Source organism: Vombatus ursinus, unplaced genomic scaffold (genome assembly GCF_900497805.2).
Source record: "Vombatus ursinus unplaced genomic scaffold, bare-nosed wombat genome assembly UNPS02014801.1, whole genome shotgun sequence".
NCBI classification, from domain to species: domain Eukaryota; kingdom Metazoa; phylum Chordata; class Mammalia; order Diprotodontia; family Vombatidae; genus Vombatus; species Vombatus ursinus.
This window is the reverse complement of record NW_020954579.1, coordinates 16,685,859-16,706,553: the sequence shown is the minus strand read 5'-3', so window position 1 is coordinate 16,706,553 and position 20,695 is coordinate 16,685,859. Positions and strand designations below refer to the sequence as shown.

At 42.0% G+C, this 20,695-nt stretch overlaps 1 protein-coding gene across 2 annotated transcripts in view; it reads left to right on the top strand.

Annotated features, from left to right (window-relative positions):
• TTYH2 (tweety family member 2) overlaps positions 1 to 20,695 on the top strand; it is a 93,784-nt gene that overhangs the window by 7,587 nt on the left and 65,502 nt on the right. For both annotated transcript variants that reach the window (XM_027873155.1, XM_027873156.1), the window contains exons 2-3: positions 11,532 to 11,704; positions 15,118 to 15,229. In XM_027873155.1, coding sequence (XP_027728956.1) covers positions 11,532 to 11,704; positions 15,118 to 15,229 — 285 coding nt within the window. The remainder of the gene's footprint in view (positions 1 to 11,531; positions 11,705 to 15,117; positions 15,230 to 20,695) is intronic.

Here is a 20,695-nt window from a genome sequence, read left to right as displayed (position 1 = left end):
TCACTTGTCATAGACCCAAGGGTTCTTAAGGTGAGCAGAATGAATATAGGGACAGGACCTGTTGTTTCACTGGCATAGGGAGCTCCCAACAAGAAGCTTCCTCCAATTTCTGTGCAATGAGCAAACATTTTTATAGCTTTTTAAGGTTTGCAAAGTACTTTACATATATTATCTCACTTTATCCTCACAACAACCCTGGGAAGTAGGTGTTATTATTATCCCCATCTTATAGATGAAGAAACCGAGGCAGAGGATATAGCCTTAGAGAAGTGATTCTTAACCTGAGTTCCATGACCTTGTTTTGTTTTGTTTTTGTGGGGGGAGGTTAAGGGGAATACATATTTTTAGGAGCAGGTAGGTGGCATAATGAATAGAGCACCAGCTCTAGAGTGGGGAGGGCCTGAGTTCAAATTTGACCTCAAACACTTACTAGCTGTGTGATCCTGGGCGAGTCAGCCCCAGCTGCCACAAGGAAAAAAAAAACAAACATTTTCAGCACTAGTAATTGGTTTCCTTTGTAATCCTCTGTATTTTATTCATTTAAAAATATTATTCAGAAAAAGTGTTTCTTGACTTCCCCAGAGTACCAGAGGAATCCAAGACACTAAAAAAAGGTTAAGATCTCTTGAAAAGTCTTAGAGAATTGCTAGAGCACAGAATCACAGAGCCAGTATGGGGCAGAGGTAGAACCAAGGTCTTTCAGGCTCCCAACTCTATCCACTACAGTGCAATGTCTCATTTTATAGGGTCAGAGATTTTAGAACTGGAAGGGGCCTTAGGGGTCACCAAATCCAACTCTCTCCCCAATTTTACAGATGAGGAAACTTAGGCACAGAGAGACTTTTAGGTGACATGCCCCGGGTCACAAGGTAAATGTCTAAGGCAGGATTTGAGCTCAGGTATTCCTGAGTCCAAGTCCAGTACCCTATCTACTTTTCATTTATTGAAGGCCCACCATATTTGAGGCCACTGTGGCAGGATGCAAAGAAATCTCACCCTTCCTTCACAAAGAGTCAAAAGATATGTATTAACTCACATTATATAGAATAATGTTTGCAAAGCTCTTTGCTTATAACTACCTTGTGATAATAGGTCAGATATTATCATACACCATTTACAAATGAGGAAACTGAAGCCTGGAGAGGATATAACTTAAATGTTGTCACAAAGCTTTGGATTCGAGTCTAGATCTCCTGACTCCAAATTTAGCATTTAAAAACACCAACAACTACATATACCTTGCTGCATAGACATTAATATAATGCCGACTAGAGTATTCTGTTGTTATGGCTCATTGCTTTCAGTTCTGTCCAACTCTTCATGACCCCATTTGGGGTTTTCTTGGCAAAGATACTGGAATGGTTTGCCATTTCCTTCTCCAGCTTATTTTACAAATGAGAGACTGAGGCAAACAGTGTCGAGTGGCTTGCCCAGGGTCACACAGCTAGCAAGTGTCTGAGGCCAGATTTGAAATCAGGTCTTCTTGACTTCAGGCCCAGTGCTTTCTCCACTGCAACGCCTAGGTCCCCAAAGTAGAGTATGAATGTACATAAGAGGGCTTCAGAGGACGAAGGATGGTGAAAGCTATAGAAACAGAGTATCCTCTTTCAGAATCCCAAGGCTAGGGCAGCTAGGTGACACAATGGATAGAGCATTCGTCCTGGAGTCAGGAAGACCTGAGTTCTAATCTAACCTCAGACACTTACTGACTGTGTGACCCTGGGCAAGTCACTTAACCTCTATTGTCTCAAAAAAAAAACCACACAGTGTCCCAATGCCAGCCTTCTGACTTATTCTTATTTCACAGGCCAGCTATTTCTTTAGGACATGGCAGAGAGAATTTTATCTCCCATGTTTATTGGTTGACACTATAATTCAAGAGGCAGAAACCTGGACCAAGTGTATAATTACCGTCACCCACTGCCCTTGTTCCAAGATCCAGGAAGGGGTGAGAGGAAGCCAGAATTGAGACCTACTTGCTGATAGACTGGAGGGCATTGGCTCCCAGGTTTAGACCTAGGCTCATGTAGTCCCACCCTCTCGTGTTACAGAGGCCCAGGAAAGTTAAGTGATCCATCTGCAGTCACAACAGTGATAAGTGTCTGAGAGCCAGAATTTGAAGCCAGGCCTTATGACTCCAGATCATCACTCTTCCCATTGTACCATGCTGCCCAATTACCTAGAGGGAGAAGGCATCTTCCATAGGCCCCGTGCCCAGCATAGCTGAGATCAGAAAGCACCTGCAGTCATGATGAGGAGATGGCATTCATCCCCAGCATGAAGTCAGAGTCACTAGACTGTCACACTGAGCTCTCTCTGGACCAGAGAAAGCAAGTAAACCCTCTAGGAGCTAAAGGTCAGGGACAGTTGCCTTTCTCTGAATGATCCCTGCCCTTGTTAAAGCTCCATTTCCGCCCAACAGGGTCATTCCTGTACTGGGCATCTCTCCTTCTGCAGGCTGTCCCAAGAAGGACAAGAAAGGGTCACCCCTCCCTCAGCCTCCAGGCTAAACTGCCAGAGGAGAGACCATTACTGAGGTGCCTTAGGTCCAGGCTATCATGTCTCCTATGAAGAAAAGCAGCTGCCATCTTGTCCTGTGATCAGAGTGGTGCCTTGGTCACAGCTGCTTCTCAAGCAGTATTGCTCTGATGCTCACCTGCTGTGAAGTACCCCATTGGAGGGAAATGTTTCCAAACCCAGGTTTCTTTGTTAAAAAATGAAAAAAACAAACAAACCAAAACCTTGCTAAAATTGGTGAATAAGGGGGCTAAGGCTGTATTTATGGAGGTGTGGGTTTTAGGAATTTGGGACATGGTATTGGATATGTGTATCAAGGTAATGTGGTATAGTAGATAGAGCAGTGGATTTAGAACTAAAGCAATAGTCAGTATAGTGGATAAAGTGTTGGACTTGGAGCCAGGAAGACCAGAGTTCGAATCCTGTCACAGAATCTGACTACCTATATGACTCTTGGAAAGTCACTTGAGTTCTCTCGGCCTCAGTTTCCTCATCTGTAAAATGGGGGTTAATAACAATAGCACAGGGCAGCTAGGTGGCACAGTGAATAGAACATTTGCCCTGGAGTCCTGAGTTCAAATCCAGCCTCAGACACCTCCTAGCTTTTGTGACCTTGGGCAAGTCACTTAACCTGGATTACCTTTAAAAAAAGGCAACAAAATAACAATAACTCTTACTTCTCAGGGTTGTTTTGAGAGTCAAGTAATATAAAATACATAAAGTGCTTTGCAAATTTCAAAGAACTACATAAATACTGGTTATTACCATATCTCATTGCATGATCGTCACAGATTTATGCCCAAAGTGGGGTGTGACTGTTACATGAAATTTTTTGAAAAATTGTGCCGGTATTACTTAAAAATCATTTATTACTAAACGGTCTTTGGTACAAGATTAGGATGTATGGAATACATCAAAATTGAAATACTGGGACAGCTAGCTGGCACAGTGGATAGCGCACTGGCCCTGGAGTCAGGAGGACCTGAGTTCAAATCCGGTCTCAGACCAGACACTTGATACTTATTAGCTGTGTGACCCTGGGCAAGTCACTTAACCCCAATTGCCTCATATTAAAAAAAAAAAGAAGAAGAAAGAAAGATTGAAATACTAACAATGTGCATGCACTAAGAATTCTAAGCTCACAGTTCACAATGCACAAGAAATAAATGTGTATCCGTGTGTTGCTGGTGAATACATTGCTGCTCTGTTTACCTTTTAAGCAGCATGATGAACAGAATTATACCATGCAACGATTACAGGATGAAAAATTATAAACCAATTTTTGAATTGAAAAAAACCACCATGGGGTGTGACGATTATGCAGTGGCAATGTTTATGAGGTGAAATACAGTATTAGTGAGGGTCCATGGGAGGATACTAGTATTACAGATCTGTGGTTTGGGATGGGAATATAGCAGGAAAATATAGGAAGCCTAATAGATGATGCTCAGGGAATCAGGAAATGGATTCTTAACCCACCACCGCCCTTTACTTAATGACTAGTTGTGTGACCTTAAGCGTCAAGTTTTTTTCATCAATAACATGAGTGGTCTGGTTAGCTAATGTAGCTGACATTCTATGGTTCTGTGATTCTCCACCTCTAGGGCACTGGTAGTAAGTCATCCCATCTGGAGAGTTGGAGAGGAGATGGTTAAATAGTTCTCTGCCAGCCAGGGCATAGCAGCAGAAGAATAGAGTTCTTGGCTTCCACATAGAGTGTGTGGTCCCCTTCTGCACACAAAATACACACGTACACACATAAACACACCTCACCCAATACACACATGCATACACATGCAGCATGCACACACTTGAGCACACCCACACATACACACATGGACATGCACAACCACAACCACAACCACATCCACTCAGAGGACCTGCCATGTTAAATACATACATAAAAATAGTTGATTATTCCTGAGAGGCAGGTGACACTTTACAGGGACCTATGAGAAAATGGTTTGTCTAGTTAAATGCTCCTTTCCCATCCAGAGGCCTCCCCTCCCATGTCAGACTCTCTCCCCTTCCCATGCTCCTATATGTTCTCCCCAAAGAGGAAGGATTTTGAGGTGAAAAAATCCTAACAAAGGGCTTCAGGGGTGTGTTTGCTGAGAGGGGATCATACTTTCGGTAACCTGTCTGTAGCCAGCTTCTATATTAGACTGATGGACTTGGGGAGTGTGTGACATTAGGATGTCCCATAAGCTGTTTATGTTAGAGGAACGACATAGGAGAAATTGAAATGGTCCAGAAATCCCTCCCATCTCCATGGAATGTAGTTCAATCCTCTGCCTCCCTAAGACAAGAGGACTTGTCTTCCTGATGTCGAGGTGGCAGATTTGTTTTACCACTGTAAGAGTCCCTTTTCTTCCCCTTCCCGCCCCCTCGACTCTTCTGTGGTTTCCCAAAGCCCAGCACAGCCCACCTTTTCCTCTAGCCAGCCTGGCCAAATCATTTTTCCTTCCTGGGCTGACTTTCCCATCTGTCTTCTAAGGGGGTTGGCCAAAAACTAAAGCACCTTCCAGCTCAGAAAAATCTAAGACTCTAGAGATGTAGGAGCAGAGATTGCTACTTAGACTGGCTGCCTCTCTGTGAAGAATTAGGGGAGAGGAGCAGAAGAGCCCTGACTCCATCACAAAAAGGGTTTCTGTGGGGAAAGCTTTTGGGCTTCTGGCCCCAGAGTCTTTGCTTCAGAGGAGGGTCACCTGGTAGCATAGATTCAGAAGAGTCTCGTCGTAGTGCCTGGGTTCCTAAGAGAGCTGGAACATTGAATTGGAGAAAGGGTTTGACTTTTTTTCCTTCTCTGAAGCAAATGGAGCTGGGGTTGGACATGGAACATGGCCAGTTGTATCCTCTCATGTCTGACCTCAAGCCAGGAGAGATCTACTGACAGACAGTTATAGCTCTGACAGGCCAGCTAACCATCCCCCACTCCTGGAATGCTCTGTCACTTAGCTCCTGGGTTTAGCTTCCCTGGCCTCCTTCAAGCCTCGGCTCAAATCCCACCTTCTGCAGGACACCTTTCCCAGCCTCCCTACCTACTAATGTCATGTCTTTACCTCAGATTCCCTTCCAACTATGAGAAAGAGAGAAGAGAGAGAGAGAGAGAGAAGATATATAGATGTATCTATAGACATATCTTATAACCTAGTTATTTATAGGGCAGGCAGATAGTGCAGTGGATAGAACACCAAACTTGGAGAGTCAGGAAGACTAATTTTCCTGAGTTCAAATCTGGCCTCCAGATACTTACTTGCTGTGTGACCCTGAGCAAGTCACATAAGCCTGCTTACTTCAGTTTCCTCCTCTGTAAAATGAACAGGAGAAGGAAATAAGCCAATAATATATACTGCATTTCTATCATGGGCACTCTTAGTATCTTTGCCTAGAAAACCCCAAATGGAGTCACGAAGAGTTGGACTCGACTGAAATGACTGAACAACAAAAATCATTTACATGTTGTCTCTCCCATTAGAATATGTATTTCCTGAGGGCAGGGACCATGTTTTTTGTCTTTCGTTGTATCTCCAGCCCTTAGTACAATGCTGGACACATAGCTTTGATAAATGTTTGTTGATTGACTGACCATCTCTAAGGCCTAAAACTTACCAATCACTGGAAGTTTAGTGGTATATATGGGTCTCCTCTCCCCTACACATTGAAGATGGCTTCAGGCATATGAGTCTTCTGAATTTGTTTCTCCTTCCCCTCCCTCCAGTACATAATTTTCTACTTTGGGGAATATAATATCCATGTTGGAGTTGGGGGACTACCTCCTCTATGTACCAGTCACATCTTACTTTTGCCTCCTGGACCCTGTTAATGGTACCTCAACCTGCCCCTCTCCCCAGCACCATTTCCCTATTTCCTTAGATCCTTTCCCTGTTTCTCTAGCACTTTTTCCTCCAAGAGACTCCAAAGGGAAATCCCAGCATTCCCTCTCATTCATCCTACCAGAGAGTGGTTCCCACACTACCCCTTAGTCAGGCCAGGGTGTGAGTGAAGACAGCCCCAGAGGATTGTCCTTCAGCTGTTCTGCTAGAATATTGTCTAAGAGTTACTGCAGCCTCCAAGTTATGAATGAGGAGGCAAGACTATCTAGAGAGATAACATTTTTTCCCCTCATCCAAACTCATAGATCCCCTGATTTAGGAGAAAGGATAAGGGTAGAGAGATTGCAGTGGTTTCATTTGTGGTTGAGGATGCCTTCTGTGGGGGAGGAGTTTCTGATGGGATTCTACTGACCTTTTGAGCTTTTCAGAGAAGTCAGGTCATTTAGAGTGGAGAGAGGCTGACTGATATTTTTGTTATTTGTTGTTTGTTTTTGGTTTAGTGTTTTTGTTTTTTTTTTCCCCTTAAGTGTGCCCATTTTCCTTCCCCCATTAAACTGGGAGATCACTGAGAATAAGGAAAGTATCTGCTGGCTCTCTTTGTCTGGCCCCAACAATACAATTCCCAGCAGACAAAATATGCCCATGATAGAAATGCAGTATATATTATTGGCTTATTGAGCAGCATCTGATCTGCCTTTCTCCCTGTATACATTCTTCCCTGAAGCTGGACTAGCTCAGGCCACAGAATGGAAGGCTGCAGGTGTTGTTGGACCAAGGAGTGTTGCTGGGCATATGGTGAGCCCCCAGATCCAAGTGGCCAATTGGAGACTAGTCCAATTCTGGCTGGCATGTACTTAAACCTCAAGCCAGATGGTGGCCATCTGGTAGTGTTAGGGATTGGAGGTGGCTGGAGGCAGTAGTTGAGAATGAGGACTTATTCAGGGGTCCTCATCATAGTAACACCCTAGATAGAGTATTTAGGGGTTGAGCAGGCCAGAGGAAGTGACCTGTTGCTGAGATAACCAGGCCATGCCTCCTGTCCAGGAGGGCAAGAATTCCTATAACTGCTGATATGTTCTGTTCTTCCTTCTTGGTGACTTCATTGGCTTCTAAGTTGCTGTGTCAGGGTTCCATATACTGTAACAGATAGGAACAGGGATGATGAAGAACAAAGTGAGCAGAGCAAAAGAATTTTATACAGTAGACAGTAACAGCAGGATTATTTTAAGAACAACTTTGAGCAACTAAGTCGTTTTGACTATTATGAATACATAAATCAAAAGTAAAGGACATATGAAGAAAGACACTATCTGCATCTAGAGAAAAAACTGATAAACAGAAATATGTATAGAATAATTTTACGTATATATATACATATACACACATCCCTATACACACACACACATATACATATATAGGTATATATACCTATGTATACCTATATACATACATACATGCATATACATATACACACATACAGATATACATATATATGAGAGAGAACAGGGAGGTGGGATAGAGGGAAGAAAAAAAAAGAAATTTACTTGATAACTTTGTTGTATATTTGGAGAGAACAGCAAGTCGTCCATGGTAGATTTGCAGTTTCATGTGCAATCATCTTTTTTATTGTACTGTGTTATGGAAATGCTTGTTCTGTGAAATAAAAATAAAATAATTTTTTTAAAAAAGTTAAAACATAGTAATAGAAATTAGAATACTTAAATTCTAGTTCCTCTTCTGCCACTAACGAGATGTAGGACTTGACTTCAAGCAAGTCAGTACAGGAGGGGTGGGGGGAACAGCATGCCAAGATGGTGGCACTCACTTGAGCTCTCCCAATTTCTTTCCAGAAAACTTTAAAATAATGCTTCAAAACAAATTAAGGGGCAGAACTAACACAAGGACAAGGTGAAACAATTTTCCAGCCCAATACAACTTAGAAGGTCAGCAGGAAAAGTTTATCTCACTGGGTTAGGAGGGGAATGTGGGTGAAGCCCTGGCAAACTAGTAGCAGGCTAGTAGAGTTGGCTTCTGGAGCTCTCAGCCCATAGATACTAAGTGGGTCAAACAACTTGTCAAAAGGAGGTTACAGGGCACTCTTTTCTGGCACTGAGGGCAGGACTCTATTGCATTACTTATACGTCATTCCAGATTTCAGTCCCGTGGTGAAGAAGAGTACTAGTAGGAGCAGGGACTCTGGTCACAGGTCTAGGGTAGAAAAGAGTGTTTGTGGTCACTCACAAACTGGAGCATAGGCCAGGAGAGCAGTGACCACACCTTTCCCTAGATCATACCACTTTGGAAGAACTGAAAACTTACAGACCCCACAGCTAGCTCTGAAAACAGCAGCATGAAAAACCCGATGCTTGGGACAGTGCCCCCTCCACCTCCGAAACAGAAACCCAACTTTAACATAAAGTTAAAAATCAAGAAATAAGCTAGAAAAATGAGCAAACAACAACAACAAAGAACCTGCCTGTATAAAGTTACTATGGGGACAGAGAAGATTAAAACAAACTCGGAAGAAAACAACAATGTCAAAACAGCTATATCTAAATCCTCAAAGAAAACTGTGAATTGATCTCAGGCCCAAAAAAGAATTCCTGGAAGCGCTCAAAAAGGATTTTAAAAATCAAATAGGTGTGGTAGAGGAAAAACTGGGAAAAGAAATGAGAGTGATGCAAAAAAAAAATCATGAAAAAAATGGGCAACATGGTAAAGGAGGATACACAAGAAAATACTGGAGAAACTAACACCTTTAAAAACAGAATAGGCCAAATGGTAAAAGAGGCATGAAAATCCAATGAAAACAAAGAATGCCTTGAAAAGCAGAACTGGCAAAATGGAAAAAAGATGTACAAAAATCCATTGAAGAAAACTCCTTAAAAAACAGAATTAGCCAAATGGAAAAAGAGGCACAAAAGCTACTGAAGAAAAAAATTCCTTCAAAATTAGAATTGGGCAAGTAGAAGCTAATGACTCCATGGACTGATGTAAAGTGAAATGAGCAGAACCAGGCCAACAGTGTACACAGCAACAGTGACATTGTACAGTGATCACCTGTGAGTGACTTGGCTGTTCCCAGTAGCAATACAAAGATCCAACACAACTCTGAAGGACTTATGATGAAAAATACTATCCACTTCTACGGAAGGAACTGATGGAGTCTGAATGCAGGTTGAAGCATACATACTTTTTTTTTTACTTTATTTTTCTGTGGGTTTTTTTTGTCTGTGTTTTCTTTCACAGTATGACTAATATGGAAATATATGTTGCATGAGTATACATGTATAACCTGTATCAAATTGCTTGCCTTCTCAATGAAGAGTTTAAGGAGGGAGGGAGAGAATTTAGACCTCAAATATTTTTTAAATGAATGTTAAAAATTGTTTTTATATGTAATTGGAGAAAAATAAAGTACTAGAGTTGTTAAAAAAATAAAAAAAATTAAAAAGCAAGTCAATTCCTTTCTCTGGGCCTCAGTTTCCTCCTCTGTAAAATGGAGTTAGACTTGATGATTTCTGCATCCCCATTGCCTACCAGAGTGTCAGGTCTGTAGCAGTCACCCAATAAATGCTTATTGAATTACATGCTATGATACTGTCCCATGCCTCTCAGCTGGACCATGATCCCCATGGGATCAAGGACTGCCTTCTGCTATTTCTGTGTCAGCCCACAGCCTAAGAGTTTTAGGTCACAGGACTTAGTGACAGAGTATGTGCTTAATAAATGACTGGATTCTGTGAGAGAAGAGTCAACCCTCCCTTCCTCTTATCCAGTGATCACTTATTCAAGGACCAGCTCATCCCCTACTTCCTCCAGGAGACCTTCTCTGACTGTTCCAGCTCACGTTGATTTTCCCATTCTCTAAACTCTTTTATCACTTACTGTATCACACATATAGTGACTATGTGTAGTGGGTTTAAATGTTTCCTGTCTGTAACTGGCTTCCTCAATTATATACCATAAATTCCTAAGGGACAGAGACTATCGTATCTGGTATTTTTTTTTATATCAACCTCAATGCCTAGCACAATTCTCTGCACACAATAGGTACTCAATAAATGTTTGTCAAATATATGTTCACAGTTTGGTTCCTTTCTTCTCTCCACCTCTCCCAAGGATAAAAGGGCCTCTGTGTTTCCTGGATCAAATGATAGTATTTGTAAAATGCATAGCACAGTGCCTGGCACATAGTAGACTCTTAATAAATAATTGTTCCCCTCCCCCTGGTGTTCTGGCAGTTTAACTCCAGTCCTGGTGGAAAGAGCTCTAGTTTGAGAAGTGAGAAGACCTGGGTTTGAGTTCTAGCTTTGACATTGGCTATGTATGTATCTTGTAAGTGCCTACTCATTTGCATGTTGTCTCTCCCATGAGAATGTGAGTTCCTTGAAGTTGTCAACATATTTAAATTGTCTTTTGTAAAAAGACTCACAAATTCCTTATTACCTACAGATTCTTCCCTTAGCCATGCATTATTTTTGTTCATTCCTTAAATTCTCCTTAAAAATTTAGTATACAATGGTGTTAAACAAAACTAATGAACAGTTAAAGAATTTGATTCTTAAGGTACAAATGTTGGGAAAGGGTAAGAATTGTCTTTGCCTTTCTTTGTACCTTAGCACCTAGCACAGTAACTGGTACATAGTAGATGCTTAATAAATGCTTGTTGACTGACTTTCTGTCACCATACCTCAAGGGTTCTTAACTTTTTTTTATGAATCCCTCTGGCAATCTGGTGAAGCCTAGGCACCCCTTCTCAGTCAGTCATTAAACATTTATTAAGTACCTACTATGTTCCCGATTACTGTGCTAAGCAGTTGGGGCTACAGAGAAGGGCACTAGACAGTCCATGCTTTCAAAGGGCTCACAGTCTAATGGAGGGGACAATATGCCAACGACCCTGTACAAACAAACTATATTCAGGATGAACTGTTAATAATCAATGAATAAGACAAAATATGTAGAGTTACAAAGGGAATCAATTGAATTGAAATAGTTATCAATAAGTTCATGGACCCCCATTAAGACTCTTCCCTCCCCCCACCCCCACTATGTTTTCTGAGCCTGGTTTTCTCCTGTAAAATGGATATAACAATACGCGCATCACCTGCCTACCTGCTTGGCAAGCCTTGATGCCCCTCTCTAAAACATGAGTGGTTGTTGTGACTTTTTCAGTCGCTGCTGTTACTGGGGCTTGTGGCCGGTGTCTGCTTGGGCCTGAACTTGATCTTCATCACCGTCTACCTGATTTGCTTGTGCTGCTGTAACCAAGATGAGGAGGTCCAGACCAAGCAACCCAAGTCTTCCTGCATCACCTGGACCTCTGTGGTAGCCGGACTCATCTGCTGGTGAGTTTCCTGGCCCGGGAGGGGAGGGCTGGGGAAAGGTCCCTGGTGGCCAGCAGGTCCCCTTGTGGGGCAGCAGGGGCACGGCCTTGGACAGTGCTCTTCTGTTAAATTTGGTTTTTGGTTTGGAGCCATCTGAGTCATGCAGTCATGACCAGGGGGAGCCCGATCCTATGTTAGATGCCCTCCCCACCCAATGCTCCTGCCAGGATCCCCTCATGACTGGGCTTGATATTGTTTAGTTGTTTTTCAGTTGTGTTTGACTCTTCGTGACCCCATTTGGGGTTTTCTTGGCTAAGATACTGGAGTGGTTTGCCATTTCCTTCTCCAGCTCATTTTACAGATAAGGAAACAAGGCAAACAGAGTTAAGTGACTTGCCCAAGGTCGCTTAGCCAAGGTCACCAAGGCCAGATTTGAACTCAGGAAGAAGAGTCTTCCTGACTCCAGGCCAGGGGCCACCTAGCTGCCTCATGACTGGGCTAGTTTAATGTGAACACAGAAATATTTTTCCTTAAAAAAACCAAACAAAACTTCAACTTCTTTACTATCAAATAATTAAAATTCTGAGCAAATGGATTACATAGATTAGATGACTTTAGAAATCATACAACAAACATTTATAAAGTGTTTACCATGTGCCATTGGTGGTGCAGTGGATGGAGTGTTGGACCGGGAGTCAGGGAGACTCATCATTGTGAGTTCAAATCTGGCCTCAGATACTTACCAGCTGTGTGACCCTGGGCAAGTCACTTAACCCTGTTTGCCTCAGTTTCCTTATCTGTCAAATGAGCTGGAGAAGGAAATGGCAAACCACTCCAGTATCTTTGCCAAGAAAACCCCAAATGGGGTCACAGAGAGTTGGACACAACTGAAACAACTGAACAACAACAAGATGATTTTAGTAATCAGTCAACAAACATTTATTAAATGCATATCTTGTGCCAGGTAGAAATGTGAGCAAAGGGGCAGCTAGGTGGTATAGTGGATAGAACACTGGCCCTGGAGTCAGGAGGATCAGAGTTCAAATCTGGCCTCAGACACTTGACGCTTACTAGCTGTGTGACCTTGGGCAAGTCACTTAACCCCATTGCTTAGCCAAAAAAAAAATGAGCAAAAAGAAAACCAGTGTCTGCCCTCAAGGAGTGTACATTTTAATGGAGAAAGGGAGCTGAAAAGGGAGTGGGTAGAGGGGAAGGAAGCCCCAGGTTTGGTGTTGAAATCCAGGAAGCAGGGGTGGGGGGGGGGATGAAGGTTGGCCAGCCTGGACCCTTTCCAAAAGTGGAGGCCCCCGGAGGAGCTCTCCAATGGGAGAAGGGAATATGAGCTGGCATAGCAGAGGAATGTCTTGGGTTGAGAATGCCACAGGGGGAACAAGTGAATGTTCCAAGGTGAGGAGGAAAATTTCAGGGTGAGATTGCAGCTGAGGAGTAGTGTTAAAATTGAGAAATTCAATAAAGGACAAAGTCCAGAAAGTCAACTGGGAGTAGAATGAAGATTGGCCTTCTTTAATCAGGAAGGGTGGGTCATTCCACAGCTGGCTTGGATTTTGTCAACCCTAAGCAAAAACCACCAGCAAAGGCTCCCTAAATAATCAGTCTGGCACTACACTGAACATATTCACTGGCCAGCTATCCAGGAGTTAGGTGCTTTTCTGACCTCTGCCCCTATATATTCCCTTTTCTTTCTTCTGAATGCTGTTTTTGGACAGTGGAATCAGGACAAAGCCAGATTCTAGCCCAGAATCAATTCCGTCTTCAGAGTGGATCAATACCTTTTAATGCATTAGTCAGTTCTTTCAAGATGTTTTGGAAGGAAGGGTAGAAATTTGAGATTTTAATGCTGAATACCCTGCCTCCCCATCCCTTTCACTATTGGACAGTAGGAGAACCCTCTGCATCTGTGTCTTCTGTGAGTTTTTCTTTGTGGGTCAGTTAGCATCTGCAGAGGTTTTTTCTAAAAGGTTAATGAAGCACCCCACATTTACTGGTAATAGGGAATGGGATACCATATTTATGATTTTTTAATTCCTTTTAAGAATATCTGCTGCCCTTAAGTATTCGTATCAAGAAATATTATCCTCTTTAACAATAATAATAACTGGGGGGAACAATGATGGGGTGCTTGGGCCCCAGCCTAAGATTATGTCTCTGGAAGCCTCCCAATTTCTCAGTTTGCCACTTGACTAAGAGAAGGCTTGAGTATGTGAATTTGTTCCAGGCAACTCTGCCTTGGCATTCTTAGGATCTCGGCACCCCTAACCTCTTCAATATTGTGCATTAAGGTTTCCAAAGCACTTTACAAATAATATCTCATCTGATACTCGCAACACCCCTGAGAGGTAGGTGCTGTTATTATCTTCATTTCACAAATAAGGAAACTGAGGCAAAATCAAAGTTAAATGACTTGATCAGGGCCACATAGTAAGTGCCTGAAGTGAGATTTGAGTTCAGGTGTTTCTGATTCCAAATCCAAAATTATTAGCTGTGCCATCTAGTTGCCCTTTGGTGATAAGCATCAAGAAAGTGACTTGGTACAGCAAAAAGAATGTTGGACTAGGAGTATGTGACCTGGGTTTCAATCCCAACTCCACAATTTGAAGGGACCTTTGAGATTATTCTAGTCCAACCTCAGCATTTTACATGTGAGGAAGTGGAACCAGAGAGGAAAAGTGGTTTGTCCCACAATTACCCAGGGTTTAGGGGCATGTGGAATCTGTCTTCAGATATTTGAAGGCTGCCATCTAAAAGAGAGATTAGACTTAATGCTACTTGGACCCAGAAGGCAGAACTAGAAACAGTGAGTGGAAGTTTGAAGTGTTTTGGCTCTGTGTATTGAAGACCATTCTAACAGAACTTGTCCAACAATGGTGCTGGCTTATGAAAGGGCAAATTCTTCATCACTCACAGTATTCAAGCAAAGGCTGGTTGTCCTTCCGGGGATGTTGTAAGGAGGGGAATCAACTGCATTGGGAATCAACCTTTAAAGTCCCTTTCAACTCTGAAATGTATCAAAATTTTGACCAGTGGGGGGAAATGGGATGGGAGGTATGGGAATCTTAAAAGGTGAAACAGTGACATTCTAATAAAGGATAATCCCAGTGAGGGAGGCATGAAAAGAAATTAGTGTGGCTGCTTAGGGAAATCCCTAATGAACTCTTATTTATTTTAAAGGACCTATGCAAAAGAAGGAAATGAAAATGTCTAATATAGAAAGTTTACTGGGTTGAAAAATAATTGTTGGCACCTAAGTTTGTGCTTCCCTTCTCCTGGCTGTCCATTTGGACCTGGCCAAAACCTTCACCATTATGGGGGCAGAGTAGAGGGGATAGGGTCTCTAGCTGACATCAGAATCAGGTTCTCTTCTTTCTTCTCTCCTTCCCCTTACCTCTAACTTTTTTTTTTGTTCTTATGCATAGCGCCGCAGTGGGAGTCGGTTTCTATGGAAACAGTGAAACCAATGATGGAGTATACCAATTGATCTATTCCTTGGATAATGCCAACCACACCTTCTCAGGGATTGATGAACTGGTAAGGATATTGGGATGGGCATTACCACTGTTGTGCTGTTGTGAAGACAGTGAAGACAAAACAGATCCTAGAGTTAGTTTGCCAAGGTCTGCTTTGGGTTCCCAACATAGGGGTGTGCACTGTGTGCCTTTTTCAGTTTTTGCTTGAGTTTCCCTTTCCATGAGCATGGAGTAAAGGCCTATCCTCAGGTCCAACAAAGAAGACAGGAACAGGAGTGATAAGGGAACTATTTTAATTGAGTAGACTCTGTGGGGTAGAAAAGGCCCCAGACATTGCCTAAAGAAGGATCTAATTGCACTTATTTTCAGAAGTGCCTGAAGCGGTCCCTTTACTGCTCTCTTAAGGGGCCTTTGTCTGTGGCCAACTCACATCACTTTCTAAACTCTTTTTCTTTTTTCCTTCAAGTGTCAGACCTTGAAACTATGAAGAGATCAAAGAAATTCTGGTTCTCTCACCAAAAAAAAGCGTCTTCTTACTCAGTTTAGGATGTTAATAGGGTCTTTAAAGAGCAGGATGTTTATCTAGCATCTATGGCAGGGGTTTTTAACCAGGGGTCCATGAAGTTTACGTGAGTGTATGTGTGTGTATGAATGTGTATATGTGTATGTAAGTAAATATGTATGTATATACACATACATATATATGTAACTATATCAATATAATCAGTATCCTTTACAATCCTACGTATTATATTTTATTCTTTTAAAAACATGATTCTGAGAAAGGGGTCTCTATCAGATTGCCAAAGAGGTCTGTGACATAAAAAAAGGTTAGGAACCTCTGTTTTAGTGTTTTCTGGGTGTATTCCTAAGTCAAGGGCCTCAGGGTGACTGATTTGAGCAACAGCCTTCTTTAAAAGAAATAGATTTTACTGTTGTCTTTTTGTTTTTACATTGCTTACTTTCCTCTGTGTATTTCTTCTCTTCCTCTCCCAGAGAGCAATCTCTTTATAACAAAAACTTTTTTTTTTTAAGAGGAAAAAGCCGGGGCAGAGGGTGGGGTGGAGAATTCAACAAATCTGATCAACATAGAAAAAAATGGCATACAATGTTCTATGTGTGTGGACCCCAACTTTGCAAAGGAGGGGAAGGAGATGTTTTCTCATATTTCTTCTTTGAGCTCAATTTTGCTCTCTATAATTTTGCAGCATTCAGTTTCATTTGTTTTAAGGTGGTGGTTCTTTCTATTTACATTTTTTTGTCCTCCTTTTGTATGTTGTTTTCTTAACTGCTTATTTCACTTTGCGTCAGTTTGTGTAAGTCTTTCCCAACTTGTCAATATTCATCATGTCTATTACAAGATAGTAATAATATTGTTATGTTCATGATCCACAATTTATTTAGTTCCCCAGTCATTTCTTCCATAGGGAATATATTCCTAGCAGTGGAATCTCTGGTGCAAGATATGGACATTTAGGCACTTTATTTGCATAATACCAAATAGTTTTCCAGAGTGTTTGTACCAATTCATGACTCTCCCCACAATGCATTGATATGCCTACCTTTCCATAACCCTTCCATTGACTATTCCCAGCTTTTCTCATCTTAGCCAATTTTCTGGGTATGGAGTTAAACATCTGAGTTATTGTTATTATTGTACACCTTTTATTATTTGTAATTTGGAGCATTCTTTCATATGGTTGTTAATAGGTTGTAATTATTTTGGAGTTTGTTCATATCATTTGACCACTTATCTATCAGGAAATAGCTTTTGGACTTAAGTCTTTTTATTATGTAAAATGGATATCAAACTCTTATCAGAGTTGTTGGTGCAAATATTTTTCCCAGTTGGTCTCTTCCTACATCTTATCCTAGATGCTAGTTTTGCTTGTACAAAAGCTTTTCCATTTTATTTGATCAAAATTGTCTATTTTAGTTTATTTAATTGCTGCCATCCCTTGTTTGAGTAAAAATTCTTCCCCTACCCAAACCTATGAAACACACATGCTGATTTTAATGATATGATCTTTAATATTCAGTCACATATCTATTTTGAATTTATTGTGTAATATGGTGTAATAAATTAGTCTAAACCTAATTTCTACCAGATGAGCCGTAGGTTCTTAGGAAATAGAGAAGAGGCCAGATATTGTTAAATGCATGGAGGTAAACGCTTCACCTCAAAGTTTCAGGATTCAGAAGATGTCCCCAAATAACTCTGAGGTTTCTGGTCTCCCAGATGTGACAACTTGTCACATGTTATGGAATTGAGGGGAGAAGGAGACAGGAGGAAAGGGGAGTGGTTTGAGCTGAAGGGAAATGGGACGATTGGACATCTACCCTCAGTAAGGCTCCTGCGGATTTGATCCCGTTGTGACTGATAACCGATGCAATGGCAAACTCTGAGCCTCAAAAGATCCCAGAAGCTCTGACTAATGGTTAATGGCCTCCTTATTCAAATCCGATCACTACCAAGAGGACTTTGTTGTGATCAGAGAATTGAGACTATGCCCTTGAGCTTACTGTAACAGAGTTTGACCTGTATTTATTTGTGTGTTCTCCTACCCCTCCTCCCATAAGCTGTTCATAGGATATAATCCCTTGGTCTCTCAGAAAGAGCTCATCTTAAAGAGGCAGCTGTTCCTTTTCCAAATTTATAGTATCACAGATTTAGAACTGGAGGGGACCTTAGGGGTCATCTTGTCAAATCCTCTTGTTTTATAGGTCAGGAAACTGAGACTAAGAGAGGAGGTAGATAGCAAGTATTATTGTTCCCATTTTACAGGTGGAAAATCCGAGCCTTTGAGAGAAGGGATTTGCTCACCTCTAGATGCATGACTCTACCAGAGGACCCAGGATCAGGTGGCCACCTCTAGAGAAATCTGTTTCCCTGGGACAGAGGGATGTATGTTAAACCAACAGAAGAATGAGATTGTAAAGAAGAGATCCGATGTCTGGGGAAAGAGAATTCTCATGTATTGATTCCCTATCCATTCCAACTTCCACTGGCACCTACTGCCAAGCCCTAGAGATTTAGGATTAATGTCCCCGTGTCTAGAAAGAATTGGGTGTAAATCACTTAGATGAAGGGGTAAAGGGAGATGTGGTTTGAGATTCAAGATTGGAGAAATTTGAGAAAGGGTACAATTAGCAGTGGTGGCAGGAGCCACCAGGATGAAAGGAATTGAGAAGCATGTCACCAAAATTCAGAGCGGTAATAATAATTTATATTTCGATAGCACTTTAGGGCTTACAAAGTGTTTTACATATTTTTTTTTTCGTTTGTCCTCTCACAACAGTTCCAAGGTAGATAGCAAGCATTATTGTCCCCATTTTACAGGTGGGAAATCCAAGGCTGAGAAGTAAGTGAAGTATGAGTGTCCCGAGGTCATGTAGCCAGTAAGTGGAACAGTCAGGATTTAAACCCTGCTCTCCTGACTCCAAATTATGTGATCTTCCCATTGTATCACAACTGCCTCCAGAAGCAATCATAGCAGCTGAATTTGATGTATCTCGAAATTTGGAGTGAGCATGAATTTCCTGGACAGTTCTACCTGTACTTCCCCCATACCAGCTGCCTTGCACTGAAGGAATGCCAGGGGGATTCTCCTATTGGCATTTTGAATGCTCTCCAGAAGCTTGAAGAGCTAGCTCTAGTCTCCCTCCCCCCAACCCTTATTGGTGGAGCTGAGAGTGATTGGTCTAACCATTCTAGAAAGCGATTTGGAATGATGCACAAAAGTTACTGAGCTGTGCATGCCCTTTAACTGACTCAGTGATACCAATGCTAGGTCGATATTCTGGGGAGTATTTTTATAAATGCTTATCAACCTGCTCTCCTGAAAAAATGTGCCTGCCGCATATTTTTAAGTTTCATCTGATTTATTCACGTTTTCTCCATCACTTTTTAAAGTATAAAACAATCAACAAAACAAACCAAAGCCTGCTTTGCAGTGTTTGCTGATTTCAGAGATGCAAATGCTCACGCTGGAAATCTAACAATTGGCCCTTGTGAGCAGTTACAGGCTAGCATCAGCATACCCCTGCTTGTGCCTCGAAGAAATCAAAGAAAAAGGAAAAGGTCCTGTACATACAAATATATTTATAGCAGCTCTTTTTGTGATGACAAGAAATGGAAACAAAAGGAGATGTCCATCAATTGGGGAACAGCTGAACAAATTCTGATAGACGTTGGAATGTAATGGGATATTGTTGTTCTGTAAGAAATTAGGGAAAAGTCAGTTTTAAAGAGATGTGGAAAGACTTGTGTGAACTGATCCACATTACTGTTTAACATTTGTGAAGGAACTGAGGCTCAGAAAGAGGAAGCCTAGCCCCCACTGGGAAGCCCCGAAGCTATGAACTTGCGTGCCTAGACATATGACTAGCATGCGGAGAATGTGCTGTGTCTCCTTCTGCATTGTGGAGTGGGGGAGGAGAGGGATACCCTCATTCCCCGTGATGGGAAAAGATGAAATATCCTTTTTATCTCCATCTTATAGCCTACCCTGGGAGGTGGACTTTCTGGCCCTTTGGGATTTATGGGTAAGATCCAGATACACAAAGGAAATAATGGGGTGATGCAGGGGGTCTCTATGGAGAGAAGGTCATAAAACAAAACTCTCCACCTCATAGGGCCCTTTGCCCAGTTGCTCTTGAGCCCTGGTATAGCTCTAGAGTCTTGGGATATTTCTCCTCAGTTTCCTACAGTCCACTAAATCCTCAAAGGGAAGGACTTTGTATTTGCCCTGTAACTGTTCCATCTCTCTCTATCCCAGCTGAATGTATTACCCCTGAGAAGAGCCTTCTGTGTATAAGCTGCTACTGTGTCATTGCTTTCACCCCTTATTCTCATTCTCTCTCTCTCTCTCTCTCTCTCTCCCTCTCTTTCTCTCTTTTCTGGAGGCAATCAGGGTTAAGTGACTTGCCCAGGCCACACAGCTAGTAAGTGTCTGAGGCTGAATTTGACCTCAGGTCCTCCTGACTCCAAGGCTGGTGCTTTGTCCACTGTGCTACCTAGCTACCCCTCATCCCTTATTCTCAAACTCGGGACGGGGGGGCTTTGAGAAACAACTGTTGGAAAGTCTGTTGGTAGTTTGGGGCAGGAGGGGAAAACCCCAAAAGGTACCTAGTACTTTTGTTTGTGGAAATTTGCTAGAATAGAGGAGAAAGCCTCTTCCTATACTGGACACTTTGGGGTCCACAGGATATGATGGCAACAAGTCCAAGTCTGAGCCCCCTGTGGCATGTTTTTCAGCTTCTGGAGATTTGTCCCAAGAATGAGTTTTTTGAGCAGTTAAGTAATATGGGAAAATCAGGTAGAGGTTGGGAATGGGACTGTGGAGATGGTTCCAGCTCAGGGCTTAAAACGTGTGGTCCTACCCCAGGTGTTAGGTGGGAGGAAGAGTATTTAATTTACCCTTAATTCATCTACTTGTCAGTTTGTTCCCCACAAAGGAGGGAGGAACAAGCATTTATTAAATATCTACCACGTTCCAGGAACTGTGCTAAGCACTTTACAAATATT